Source organism: Pelodiscus sinensis, chromosome 20 (genome assembly GCF_052426305.1).
Source record: "Pelodiscus sinensis isolate ZL-2025 chromosome 20, ASM5242630v1, whole genome shotgun sequence".
Classification (NCBI taxonomy): Eukaryota; Metazoa; Chordata; order Testudines; family Trionychidae; genus Pelodiscus; species Pelodiscus sinensis.
In genome coordinates, this window is record NC_143071.1 from 10,705,727 (window position 1) to 10,720,298 (window position 14,572).

Here is a 14,572-nt window from a genome sequence, read left to right on the forward strand (position 1 = left end):
TTGCTATCATCCGAGAACCTCTGGGAAGGGTGGGTTGCCTAAGAAAGCAGGTCTCTGTGCTTGTCGGCAGATGAGAGCAGAGCACGAGGAGCCAACTTGTCAAAAGTCACAGTTTCTCCCCCTTGTTTTCACAGCAGTAGCTGTTTATGGAGCACAAGACTATTTCTAGTGCTCCGTGTGTGATCCTAGTCACAAAGAGATCCCATAGCCAGAGGCCAGCGAGACAGAAATGAAGAGGAACATTTTCAAAAGTGCACAGATGACATTGGAACCTTAGGAGTCTAGGGCGTTGTCTGCACTAGCGTGGGCCGTCAACTTAAGTTATGCAACTTCAGCGAGGTGAACAACATAGCTAAAGTTGATGTACTTAGGTCTGCTTACCACAGTATCATCAGCAGAAAGTCGACAGCTGACGCTTGCCCATTGACTCCACTTACTCTTCTTGTTTTGGTGGAGTACCAGAACTGACAGGACAGTGCTTGGTGGTTGATTTATAGTCTCTATACCAGACATGATAAATCAACTCCTGCTGGATCGGTTGCTGCCCTTTGATCCAACCTGTAGTGAAGACATGCCCATGGTCTCATGGCAAGTCAATGAAATTCAGATTCCCAAGTGCCTATGGGCAGGGCTGGATTATCCAATAGGCAAACTAAGCACGTGCTTAGGGCACTAGCAAAGCAGGGGCACACATACACACACACACACACACAAAAAGATTTTACGGTATAGTATTGTTTTTATTTTGAATTACATATGGGGGGGGGGGACCATAATCTTTTCAGTGTTTAGGGCCTCTAAAGGTCTTAATCCAGCCGTGCCTATGGGTATGTGTACACAGCAAGTGAAGATGTATTATAGTGTGGGGAGCCATACCCAGGCCAGCTTTAATTAGGTAACAGTGGCAGTGATTATACTGCAGCTCAGGTTTCAGCATGAGATAGCAACCAGAATAGAATCCCAGACTCCCCACAGTTGTGTTGCCAGCCTGTGCTGAAGCCTATACTGCCGTGTGCAAGATGCTAGTGTTACCCATGCAGGTAAGCCTACCCATGCCCCAATCACACCAGTGCAGACACACCCCAGGTCACTTTTGAAAATGGCACTTTGGTGCATTTGAAAACCTTACCCATCTCCCAGGCCTCTCTGCAGTGGGACAGGAACCACACGGTCAGTTTTCAGGGTCCAGGGGCTATGGCTGCCAACAGCTCTCGGCACCCAATTTGGATAATGATCATTTCTGCTCCTAGGTGCCTAGGCTGAGGAAGGAAATCCTAGGGCTGGGGGCAATGGGAAGTCAAACAGAACCCTTTTTTCTTTCATTACTCGCCATCCTGCACAGCAGGTCAACAGGAACGGTCCCGCCTGGCAGTTTCCAGGCTGGAAATCAGCCCTGCACGGGGCTTAATGCAAACGTGCAGCCTGTGTCATCAGAACCCAAGCAGCCAGGTGAGCCAGCTCATCTAAGCAAAGGCTGAGAATAGCTGGAGGCTCCGTGCTGCCTCTGAAAGTGTGAATCTCCCAGCCGGCCGCCATACTCCAGAACACTTGACAGCTGGAAGGGCAGAGGGAGGAGAAGGAACGTCCCAGGGATGGCATCTTCTAAATGCCTTTAAAAGAGACAGTGTGGGGGAGGGGGAGGACTTTCAGAAGTGCCCAGCACTGGCCTAACTTTGTTTCCACTGAAGTTGAAGGGAGCTTTACCCTCAACATCAGTGCGCGGCGCGCTTTGGAAAACCGCACCCAGCGTTCGCAGGCGGGACCCAGCCAAAATCGTTGCTGGAAACAGAATGTCAGACACAAACCCAGCACCTGGGGCTGAAAGCTGCTCCTCCGTCTGGCTCACTTGACTTACCAGGTTGACGAAGTCCTGGTAACAGATCTTCCCGTCTGAATTGTTGTCTGCCAAGGCCAAGAGGACCTCCAGCTTGTGTGGGTCCAGCTCAGAGCCGTGTCTCTGGAGGAGGTTTTGGAATTTCTCAGTGCTGATGTAGCCAGTGCTCTCGGGGTCGAACTGAGAGGGAGAAAACAAAGCAAGAGTTATATGCTCAGCATGACACAGCGCCTACAATGCCGACCTCTGGAGGGGTCAGCCACAGGCCCCGCTGGGATGGCAGCAGTGTTGCTGCAGAGTGACACGTTGCCACGCACGCCATCACAACGGTATCCCTTTGGCAGGTAGCACTGTGGGCTGCAGTGCAGCTCTCGGTACAAGGGATGGGGAGCATGGACGGCGGGTATAAGAGGTAGGGGAAAGCAACGCCTTCACAAACTGCCAGCCCAGCACTGCCCACCCTCTGCCCCCAGGTCCCGCCCCACTTCAGGGCATCTCCCCTGGGCTGTCTGGGATTCAGCCCTGCTAAGGCTGGGGACGAGCCATCAGCCCTCCAGGGGTTGGGGCTATGTGCTACTCACCCTCCCTCTCCCCTGTGCTCCAGCTGGGGCCAAGGAAGGCTGGTGCCACTTGCCCTGCCCTTCCCCTGTGCTTGGGAGGGGAGGACTAAGGCCATGTATTGCCCATTGGGGTAGGGTGGCCTAACCCTATAGTGAGGGGGGTAGGGGCACTAGGCTCCTACTGGGTCTTGGGTGGCAGGGGTGGGGCCTCAGGCAGAAGGGGCAGAGCTGGGGGCTCCGCCCCCCATTGCCCTAGGTTCAACTGCTGCTCTTGATGGGGAGAACTCCTCTACCATCACCCAATCAGTAGTAGGCAGCCAGTTATACTAGGTGGAGGGACACTGTCCTGGATGCCGTGTCAGGGCTGCAGAATGTAAAGGTTATGTCTGCCTGAGGCAGGGAGGGATGCTCCAGGTGAACACAGAAGGGAGAGCAAGAGAAGACATCGGTGAGCAGAAAAGCAAACCCCTGCATTTCCCTAGAGAGCAGCCTGAGGGCTTTGGTTGCTGGCCGCTTGGGATGGTGATCACATCCAGTCAGGCACACGAGAGCCCACCTAGCTAGAAAGGAGGAGAGGCCTGGCTCTTGAGAGAGTGACCACGCCAAACTGCCAGCAAGCAGAGACACAACCCCAAAGCTCTAGTACCTGCAGGATTGCAAGCACCTGCTTTCTAAAGTTAATTCCTAATCCAGAGCATGAGACACATAGGGTTATGAGGACAAAAGAACCTCCCTCCCTCAGCTCGGCATTCAGATACCACCTCTTCTCCTCTGGATTCTATTCAGAGAGCAGACATGCCCCATTAATGTTCCCATCGGCCTCCTCATTCCCACTTCTTTTACCTACAGCCTTCGTCTTGTCTCACAAGCTCATAGATCTCTCTTGGAGTCTGCATCTCCAAGTAAATACACCCTACCATGTCTCGGCAGGTACTGCACTGTTTGGCCAATGGATCCATTTAATGGAGTGTTCATTTCTGTTCATGCTTTTATTTGCGAAGTTAAAACTGTCAACATTTGCTCCTGGCAGGCAGGCAGCCAGAAGGCTTACAGAGATTTTCAGATTCCTTATCCTGTCAAATACCGGGCACAGACAACATAACTTGCCTTGCTTGTCGAGCACTTTCTCCCTAAAAAGGATCTCACCCTGTTTGAAAAATATTACCTGCACCAGCCACCCCTGAAACACAGGCGCTTCCCCGGGGGGTGGGAGGGGGAAGGGAATAGAGACTAGTAGCCATTGACAGCCACGTACAACAATACAAAACAGATCTGGATGAGCAGAGAAGAAAAATGATTCAAGAGCTGGAAAATCTGCCTTAGACTATGGGTATGTCTACACTACCCCGCTATTTCGAACTAGCGGGGTAATGTAGGCATACCGCAATTGCAAATGAAGCCCGGGATTTGAATTTCCCGGGCTTCATTTGCATAAGCCGGGCGCCGCCATTTTTAAATCCCGGCTGGTTCGAACCCCGTGCAGCGCGGCTACACGGGGCACGAACTAGGTAGTTCGAACTAGGCTTCCTAGTTCGAACTACCGTTACTCCTCGTGGAAATTCAAATCCTGGGCTTCATTTGCAATTGCGGTATGCCTACATTACCCTCCTATTTCGAAATAGGAGGGTAGTGTAGACATATCCTGAGAGATTTAAGAAGCTCAATCTAATCAATGCAAGTAAAGGCGAAGAGGTGACTTGATCTCAGTCCATCGGTAGCTATGCCGGAAGATTTCTGATCGCAGAGGTCTCTTTAATCTAGCAGATGAAGGCATTACAGATCCAGTGCTGGACACTGAAGCAAGACAAACTGAGACTAGGAAAAAGAGGCATTTTTTTAATAAGGGGGCAATCAATCATTGCAACAATGTACCTAAGATGTGGAGGATTCTCCCCCACATGAAGTCTTTAAATCAAGACTGGATGTCTCTCTTCAAGTTATGATCTCTCAAGGGATGTCAAACTGAGTCAGCGTCCCAAAATGGGTCATGACCCCGTTTAGTGGGGTTGCCAGGGCTGGCTTTAGAAGCCAATGCCCAAATGTTTCAGTCCTGGGTGGCAGGCATCAGGCAGGCTCAACCACCCAGTGCTGAACTATTCGAGCACTGGCTTCCCCCTCCCCCACTCCGAGCCCCAGCAAGTCTAATGTCAGCCCTGGCAACCCCACTAAATGGGGTCATGACCCACTTTGGGACGCTGACTCACAGTCTGACAACCGCTGATAGATCATAACTTGTAGAAAGACATCCAGTCTTGATCCCTGCTAAATTAAAGAGACCTCTGCTATCAGAGTCCTGGGGTCACACCAAAATTATTGTTGTCAGAAGGGGGTCGCGCTGCAATGAAGTTTGAGAACCACTGAAGTAGCTCAACCAAAAGTTGGTGGCTTGATGCAAGAAATAATGGGAGAGGTTCTCTAGCCTGTGTGAGGAGGTCAGACGAGGCCACTGCAAGGCTCCTTCTGGCCTAGAAAAGAATACTGCTCCCAAGTGACTCTAGAGAGAATAAGGGAAATTATCAGTCTCAATTCATACATTAGGACAGCTCTAAGCTCACATGGTCTGCCTCAAGCCTATCATGTATCCTGAGGAGATGGAATATGAAGCATTGCAAATCTTAAAAATTACAATGTCATTAACAAAAACTAAGGGGCTGTGTCTAGACTGGTCAGTTTTTCTGGAAAATCAGCTGCTTTTCCTGAAAAACTTGCCAGCTGTCTACACTGGCCGCTTGAATTTCCGCAAAAGCACTGACTTCCTACTGTAAGAAATCAGTGCTTTTTGCGGAAATACTATGCTGCTCCCATTCGGGCAAAAGTCCCTTTTGCGCAAAACTTTTGCGCAAAAGGGCCAGTGCAGACAGCTCAGATTTGTTTTGCACAAAAAAGCCCTGATTGCGAAAATGGCGATCGGGGCTTCTTTTGCGCAAAAGCGCGTCTAGATTAGCCACGTACGCTTTTCCGCAAAAAGTGCTTTTGCGGAAAAGCGTCCGTGCCAATCTAGATGCTCTGTTCCAAAAATGCTTTTAACGGAAAAGTTAAAAGTCTGGTTAGAGACACAGTGGAGGCTCAGGTACAAGACAGGGTCCCTACCTGCCTTGACTCCACGCAGCTCCCAGAACATGGATCCCAGCCAAGGAGAGCTACAAAGCCATCACTTGGGGGTGGGGCAGCATACGGAGTGCTGGCTCTGCAGCTCCCATTGGCTGGTAACTGTAACCAATGGGAGCTGTGGGGGTGGCACTGGCAGGCATGAGAGCAGCGTGCAGGCAGAGCCTCCCTGCACACAGGGGCCGCTGGAACCTCAGGGCCAATTCCTGGGAGCCACGATTAGCATCACAGGAGCCTGCAAGACAGACCCAAGAAAACCAACAATAGAACACCACTTGTCATCACCTACAGCCCCCAACTTAAACCTGTCCAACACATTATCAATAAATTACAGCCTATACTGGAACAGGATACTAAACTCCAAGAAGCTCTGGGAGACAGACCCATAGTCTCCTATAGACAACCACCTAACCTCAAGATGATTCTTACCAACAACCACAGGACATACCACACTAATACCAACCCTAGTACCTTCCCTTGCAACAAACCCCATTGCCAGCTTTGTCCACATATTCACTCTGCTGATACCATTATTGGGCCTAACCAAGTGAGTTATAAGATCAAGAACACATATTCCTGCGCATCCAGAAATATAATTTATGCTATCATGTGCCAAAAGTGTGTGTCTGCTATGTACATTGGACAAACGTCTCAGACACTTCGCCAAAGGACCAATGCCCACAAAACAGATATTAGACAGGATCACAAAGAAAAAACAGTTTCTTGCCATTTCAACCAGAAAGGACACTGTCTCAACGACTTAATTCCCTGCATCCTGCCCCAGAAACCTTTTAAATCTGCACTTGAAAGGGAATCCTCTGAACTGTCATTCATGCTAAGATTCGACACTCTACGTGTCGGTCTCAACAAAGACTCTAACTATCTTACCCATTACAAAGATAGCTTCTCCAATTATCACCTCTAATACCATTAGCTCACAGACATTTACATTTCCCCACCTCTAATATCATTAGCTCACAGACATTTACCTCCCCCCCCCCCGCATCCTCCTTCTGTTCTGAAATGTGATTTGTCCTTTTCATATGTGTTCACTTTTTTTTAATTGTATCCTTTGGTATATATGGTTGTGACTATTTTATTCCACTATTTGATCTGAGGAAGTGGGTCTGGCCCACAAAAGCTCATCACCTAATAAACCATCTTGTTAGTCTTTAAAGTGCTACATAGTCCTGTTTTTTGTTACAAACTCCCTCCTGAGCCTGCATCCCTCCCCCCACACACAAAATTGTTCACCATTTCGCCATTTCTGTGCTAAAGACTATTCCTCTCCCCACCCCTTACAAATTAGGGGTATGTCTACACTACCCCCCTAGTTCGAACTAGGGGGGGTAATGTAGTCATACGGAGTTGCAAATGAAGCCCGGGATTTGAATTTCCCGGGCTTCATTTGCATAAAACTGGCCGGCGCCATTTTTAAATGCCGGCTAGGTCGGACCCCATGCCGCGTGGCTACGCGCGGCACGGACTAGCTAGTTCTGATTACGCTTCCTAATCCGAACTAGCTGTACACCTCTACACCTGTACACCTCTACACCTGTACACCTCGTTCTGTACACCTTGGGGTCTGACCTAGCCGGCATTTAAAAATGGCACCAGCCAGCTTTATGCAAATGAAGCCCGGGAAATTCAAATCCCGGGCTTCATTTGCAACTCCGTATGACTACATTACCCCCCCTAGTTCAAACTAGGGGGGTAGTGTAGACATACCCAAAGGGATTAAGCAAAAAGGAGCCAAAAAGTCAAGGCATTTTAAAGAAAGATGAGTCTTAGTTTAAATTACACAGAAGTATAGGTGTCAGGACAGAGGAAAGGTCATTGACAGACTGTGGCAAGCATAGCAGTTTGGGTTTGAAGGAAGGAGCCATTTTAATTTTCTCTCTGTGCTGGTGCAGGCTCCTGAACCTCCAACCCCAATTTTGCTTTGACTTTTATTGCTTTAAACCAATATAAAAACTTGGCAGCCCAAAGCCCCAAGTCCTACCCAGTTTGGGGTCAAAACTACACATAGTTCCAAGTAACCAAGTTTGGAAAGGAGAGCCTCAAAAGTTCTGAGGTATTTGGATCCATGGTGTTGCTTTGCCCCACCAGAAAGGAAAAGACCAAGTGTGAAGTGCAGGCCTGGTTCTGAATTTATCCAAAGGGAACACAGTTTAAGATCTGTCCAATACTTTAGTCAAAAGGTCCATGAGCTCCATGGTGAATCCAAGCTAAATTTCTGGAACTTAGGGCTGGGGGAGGGAAGCGCCAGCCCTACCCCTTCTGACTGAGGCCCCACCCCTGCCACTCAGAGCCCAGTGGGAGCCAAGTGTCCTCAGGCTTCCCCTCCTCCAGTGCGTGGCATATGGTCCCAGCATTCGCCTCTCCCCTCCCCCCCCAGCCCGGGAGAATGGAGTGGGGAAAGGGCAGCTGGCCCCAGTGTTCCCTGGCCCCGGCCGGAGCACAGGGTCCCAGCAGCAGACAGCCCCAGCCCCTAGAGAGCTGACAGGTTGGCCCCAGCCTCAACAGGGCTGAATCCCAGACAGTCTCGGGGAGATGCACGGACGTGGGGCGGGGGCTAGGAACGGAGTGTGGGTGGGGCCAGGCTTCCCCTGTCTCTTATACCCACCACCCATGTCTGCATGTTTTCCCCCTTCCAAAACGCCTTATCTGTGACGGAGCCGCACAGTTGCTGACAATGCCGTCCGTTCTCCGGGCCCTTCCAGCCTTGCCTGCTCTGGCAGCCACCCACGCTGCCCCTCAGCACCAGTTAGGGACTGGAGTTTTGTGAGACTCACTGGACTGGGACCCAACAATATCACCTTTGCAAGGAAGCTCCATCACCATCATGGGCCTGGTCACCACAGGCGGGTTCCACCCTCGGCAACTCCTGGCAAAGGGCTGCCAACGTGGATCCTTATCTGGACAGCGGGTCACCCAAAATGCAACACGTTGCAAAGGAGAAAGCCAGAAAGAGCACCAGTTTGAACCTGTTTCTTTCTAAGCTTGAAAACTAGAGACACACAAGTGCCCTGGACTAATGTGCTGCAGCTCCAATTCGGCCTCATCTCAGCCAGCTCTCAGTTGCTGGGAGATTTGCCTTTGAGTTTCCAAACTTGATTCAGACGAATTGGCATCCCAGTGGCCTCTCTTTGCAGATAATGATATCAAGCTTGTTGGCTGGCTTCCATGGTAGAAGGAAAGGGGGGCGGGACAGGAGCATGTCCGTGCAGGAGGTAGATTTCCATGGAAACATTTTGGACATAAAAGGGAGCTCAGGGAAAGCAACACGGATTTCAACAACCTTCCCTCTTCCCTCGCTGTGAACAAAAGCCTGGGATGCCTGCACCTTTAGGCTGGCTTGGTTTGGACACTGCAGAAGAAAGGCTGAGTTGGCAAGTGGCCCAGACAGCAGGGGCACAGCATACCAACCGTGAAATCTGGCTCAGCGCTCTCCGTCAAGCGGAGCAGCTGAAGAACCCGCTGCACAAAACTGACCTCTGCACGAGGCCAATGGTTTCTAAAAGGCAGCATGTGTGTAACAGCTCCAGCCCACTCACTGAGCCAGCCTGGGCCCCTAATCAGAAAGCTTCTGCCGCCTGTCTTCAGCATGCAGCCGACAACCGGCTCACTCGAGCGCTTTAGAATAGAGTCACTGCATCCCTTATGATAATCTCTGCGGAATGAGGCTCACAGACTCCACGGTTGTGACCAGTCTAAGGCATCTGTTGAAAAGCTTCCTTTGTTGTGGCTTTGTTTCGATGGACTGGTCCAAAAAGGGGAAGGGGCTAACAGCAGAGGGGAGGGGTCTGCGGCATGCATTGGAACCAAGCCGGCGTGCTAGTGTGTTGATGGAGGAGTTGCCTCAATACAGGAGCTGTCAGTGGGGGTGGATGACTGGAAACAAAACAAAAACAAATGATCTGCAGAAAGTCGATGCAATATGTCTTCCTCCACGCGCCAAGTTAGGTCTTTGCAATGCACATGGTGATATGCCGTGTCTTCCCCCCGAGCAGCAGCCAATCCCAAAGGTTGAGTTCTCCAGCAGGTCCCACTAAAGGAGGACCAAAAAGGAGGACCCCTTTATAATGAGGCCTGAAAAAGTGGAGCCAATCCCATAGCTGGACTCAGAGCTTGTCTGGCCATCTTGTTCATGGCAGGCTGGAGAGTGAATCTACCCTGCACTCGCCTTTTGAATACGGACTGTCCATGTGACACTTCAGTAATGTGCTTTGATTGAGTCCTTTTTGAAAGAGAAGAGCGCATCCTTAGCCTAACAGCAGATAGAACCTTAATCAAGCAGAAACTACGTTGCCTTATTTGAGGCGGACAGACTCAGCCAACACTCCAGTACCTGGCTGTTAACTGACAACATTTGACCCAACACTGTCATTTTACTTAACTATCATTTACCTGTATTCACAAATTGAAAGGAAAAGACTTATCTTGCTCAGGGATGATACATTTGTACCCTGTAGGTTTAAATTTCTCATTATTTGAGGTCCATTTGTCTCGTGGTGAAAGCAGAAGAAAGGTCAGAACTACCTAGACTCCACTCCAGCTATGTTATTAGTTCATTTTTTTGCCCTTGAGAAAGTAACTTATGGGTAGGAAAACCTATCACAATCAATCTGAAGTGTGTATATTTCTTTAAAGGGTATGAATTACACCCTCCCATAAGCAAAGAAGAGCTACAAAGATCATGAATAGCTTTCACTGACACTTGTTATATGATGAACATTTGTAAGAACAACCAGTACATAAAGCCCTTCCTAGCCTGAAAAACACTGCTTAAATTAATTCTAGTTACTGCTGTGATATCAACATTAGGCTCAAAACAAATCTGATCTTGTCACTTAAGCAGATAGCAATGTGACAAACCGACTTCCCAGACATCTGAAGTCCACATTGGTCATTTTAGAGGATGCTTCAGTCAGAAAAGGCCTTGCTCTCACACACAAACAACCAGCTTTCACTCTTCATGCCGCTTTGCTGCTGTGTTTTTTCCCTGTGATGTTCCACTCAGATGAAAGGATCAGCAGGAGGTAGCAGGAAACATGGAGAAATTGGAGAATGTCCAGAGAAGAGCAACAAAAATGATTCAAGGTGTAGAAAACATGACCTATAAGGTAAGACTGAACGAACTGGGCTTGTTTAGTCTGGAAAAGAGAAGACTGACAGCTTTCAAGTTCCTAAAAGGGTGTTACATATTCTTAATCTCTGATGATAGGACAAGAAGCAATGGTCTTAAATTGCAGCAAGGGAGATTTAGATTGGACATTAGGAAAAAACTACCTAACCGTCAGGGTGGTTAAACATTGGAATAGAATCCCTAGGAAGGTTGTAGGATCTTTATCATTGCAGACTTTAAGAGCAGATTAGACACACACTTGTCCGGGAGAGTCCTGGCTGGTCCTGCCGTGAGGGCAGGGGACTGAACTTCATGACCGCTCAAGGTCCCTTCCATATTCTATACTTCCTATAGCATGCCAAGCATATTATGACTGGAACAAACACTATTCTTATAATACAGTAGGCCTGCTGTTGCAATCATGGATCGATAGCACTCTACCAAATTCATGGTCCTCTTTGATCAATTTCATTGCCATGGGATTTAAAAAATCGTAAGTTTCACTACTTCAGCTACTTAAATCTGAAATTTCACGGTATTGTAATTGTAAGGGTCCTAACCCAAAAAGAAGTTGTGGGAGAGGGTCATAAGGTTATTGAAGGGTAAGTTGCAGTACTGCTATCCTTACTTCTGCATTGTTTCTGGTGGCAGCACTGCCTCCAGAGCTGGTAGCTGGGGAGCAGTGGCTGCTGGCTGGGCACTCAGCTCTGAAGGCAGAGACAGCGGTAGCTGCAACGCAGACGAAGATGGCTTGGTGTGGTATTGCCACCCTTACTACTGCACTGCTGCCTGCAGAGCGGGGCCCTCAGTCAGCAGCCACCACCGTTCTCCAGCCACCCAGCTCTGGAGGCAGTACAGAAGAGTGTCAATCCTGCAGCACCCCTAAAATTACCTTATGAACCCCTGCAACTCCCTTTTAGATCAAGACCCCATTTTGAGAAATGCTGGTCTCCCCCATGAAATCTGTACAGTGTAGGGTACAAGCACACAAAAGACCAAACTTCACAGGGGGAGACCAAATTTCACAGTCCGTGATGCATATTTTACAGCCGTGAATTTGGTAGGGCCCTGCTAATTTGAAATGGACTTGAATCAAAACCTTGGATCCAAACACTTTGGCAACTGAGATTTGAATTGTTGACTTTTCTAGTCTGAATATTAAGAAATGGCCTCTCTCTTTACAATGAGACTGACCCCAAATTTGGATCATCCAAATCTGACATTTTTTGCTTTAAGCCCCATCTCTAACACAGATGCTGGAAGCTTTGATGTTTATTTTTCTGGATTTGCTTGTCTGTTACAAGATCTGGAGCATTTCATCTCAATGGCAATTTCTTGCAAGGTTTCTTCTGCATCTCAAAGAAAATGACCCTTAATTCCCTTCATCCCCCACCTGGCTCTAAAGCAAAAATACAAATACGTTAATGACCATAACAACCACCCAATTAGAGGCACATGTTTTCCACAGACATTCACACGCAAAGAAATCAAACACAACCTTTACTCCAAAACGATAGCTATCTACAAAATCAGAGAATGTAATGATTTCTTTCCATTTCTCCCTCATATGATAAAAACAACATATAACTACACAGTGTAAAAATCCCTTTCCCCCTCCACTCTACCCCAAATCAAATGGTTGCAAAAAGAAGCTGACCTTAACTAGAAGATGCTTCAAATATTTATCCATGGTTAATTCATTCCTGAAAACTCATCCCTCAAGACAGGACTAACATAGCCAATTCCATTAAGATGGTAAGTCAGCACAGACATCAAACCCATGTAGCTCTGAGCTCCTAACCTCAACAGGGAGCGGTTCACCAGACAAATATCCTCTCCTCCAACTCAAGCCACTGTCTTCCTGGGTTAAGCTCAGCCGTATCACTTCTGTCTTGGCCTTTATGTAAGTGAACAAATGTAACTCAACTGCAGGAGCTGAGCAGCGTGGAAGGCTGGCAGCCCAGTTGGCACAATAGAGCAGTAACGGCAATTTCATGCAAGGTTTCCTCTGCGTCTCAAAGACAATGACCCTTAATTCCCTTGGTCCCCCACCAGGCTCTTACGCAAAAATGTAAATACATTAATGACCATAACCACCACCCAGCTAGAGGCGCATGTTTTCCCCACCCACTGCAAGCTCTCTTATTCATTACTATTATTATTATGAACTCATCCTAAAAGGAAGGTACCCCAGCAAAAACTGCTTGGGAAAGGAAGCAGCTAGAAAATGTATTTTAAAGGTGGTGGCAGTGGTGTTAAATTAAACCTCACACTGTTCTGCCTCTTTAATTAAAGGCACATCAGCTACGACTGAGTGCACAAATAGGGTGGGAGTCAAAGACACGCTGCTGTTAGACAATGAATACTTTAACGCAGCACAGGCTGCTGCTCCTTCCCCACCTCCAAGAATCTCATTTGAATGAGGTCCCCGGAGAGCCAATGGCAGACACTTATTGGGCACTAGAGCAGCCATGGGAGCCACAGCCTGAAAGGAAGCAGGAGGGAAAATCACAGTCTGGCTTGGGATTAGGGATGTAAACGACTAGTCAACTATCCGAAAAGCAAATGCTTATCAGATAGCTGACACCCTAGTCAACTAGTCATTCCTCCCACCCCGATGCCGCTATGAGAAAGAGGCAGCAAGTGGGGGGAAGAGGAGAGAGTGCTTCAAAGTGACAGTGTTGCGTGCAGCCCGGAGTCAGCTGGGGACTCCCCCACTGACCCTGGGCTCCATGTGGCGCTGCCGCTTTGAAATGCTGCAAGGAGCACAGGGCCAGCACTTTCAACTTTGAAGTGCAGCAACAGCCCTGGGGCTGTTGCTATACTTCAAAGGCGGAGGTGCCTTTATCGACTAATCGAATAGTCAGGGCTCGCCAAGCGGTGGCAAGCCCCGCTCGCCAGCTGCACGGTTTCATGCTGTTATGCGTTGTGAGCATGCGCAGCTCGCTCTGCGCCAGCTCTTCCGGGTTGTAATCTACTCGCCACGGGCGAGTAGATTACATTATCTGTCAATCCCTGTGAATAGTCGATGCAAATTGCATCAACTATTCGATTATTCCATTAATCTAATTTTAACATCCCTATTTGGGATGACAGATCTATCCCAGGTGCGGAGAATTTACCACAGCCTGTGGTTTTTCCAGTGATAGTGATGTTATCTCAGCATGAAGGCTGGTGTCAGGCTTGAGAGACACCCTCATTTCTGGTGAGGACATGGGCTTCACAGTCAGAACTCCTGGCTCAGGGCCCAGATCTGCAGTTGACGTGGAAGAAGTCATTAAAAGAAAAACCCACTGTGCCTCAGTTTCCCCAGAAGTAAAATGGAAATGACCTTTCGTTCTTATCTTTCAGAAGCGTGGGGCTAATCTATAGTGGGTTTTCCATATCCTTCATAAGGAAACCTTGGGTGAGTAGGTACATCCTTAGGCTTTACATTCTCCATATGTAAAATGGTGATACTGTATTTACACTTGCTGACACAGGGTAGGTTTCTGTGGGAGGTGTCATTTCCAGCACACATACCTGCACTAGCTCTGCTTAAGCTAGCCTGCTTTTACCATGGTGCCAGAAGTAGGATAGGCAAGGCTCTAAGGCAGGATTGTCCTGGGGGACAGTGAGCCCACTGAATCACCATAGCTACACGTTGAAATGTCACAGGGAGCACAATAGCTCAATCAGAGCTAGTGCGGGGAGGTCCTCCCATGCTAGAAATAACACCTCCCGCCCCAATGCAGACTTTCTCAAGCACTTTAATGAAGCACTCGGATTCTGCGGCAATGAGAAGCAGCTAGACAGACAGGTACATTTGTGCCATTACAGCACTGACTTCACACGAGCAATGCCTCTTCAGGAAATTTATGAGACAGGCAAAGAAACGCTTCCCAAAATAGCTGTAGGTCTCACTCTGTTGACATCTCTAGCTTTCACCAGTCTCTGAAATTC

General features: G+C 48.5%; 2 protein-coding genes across 5 annotated transcripts in view; one reads left to right on the forward strand and one right to left on the reverse strand.

Moving 5' to 3' along the window:
* The window catches only part of LOC102457124 (sterile alpha motif domain-containing protein 9-like), a 225,967-nt gene that overhangs the window by 184,693 nt on the left and 26,702 nt on the right, over window positions 1-14,572 (forward strand). The gene's annotated exons all lie outside the window — the stretch shown is intronic.
* The window catches only part of RHBDL3 (rhomboid like 3), a 161,422-nt gene that overhangs the window by 85,072 nt on the left and 61,778 nt on the right, over window positions 1-14,572 (reverse strand). For all 4 annotated transcript variants that reach the window (XR_016347529.1, XM_006125163.4, XM_089771824.1 and 1 more), the window contains one exon: window positions 1,856-2,014. Coding sequence is in view for 3 of the 4 variants with exons in the window: in XM_006125163.4 (XP_006125225.1) it covers window positions 1,856-2,014 (159 nt within the window). In the remaining variant the exon portion in view is untranslated. The remainder of the gene's footprint in view (window positions 1-1,855; window positions 2,015-14,572) is intronic.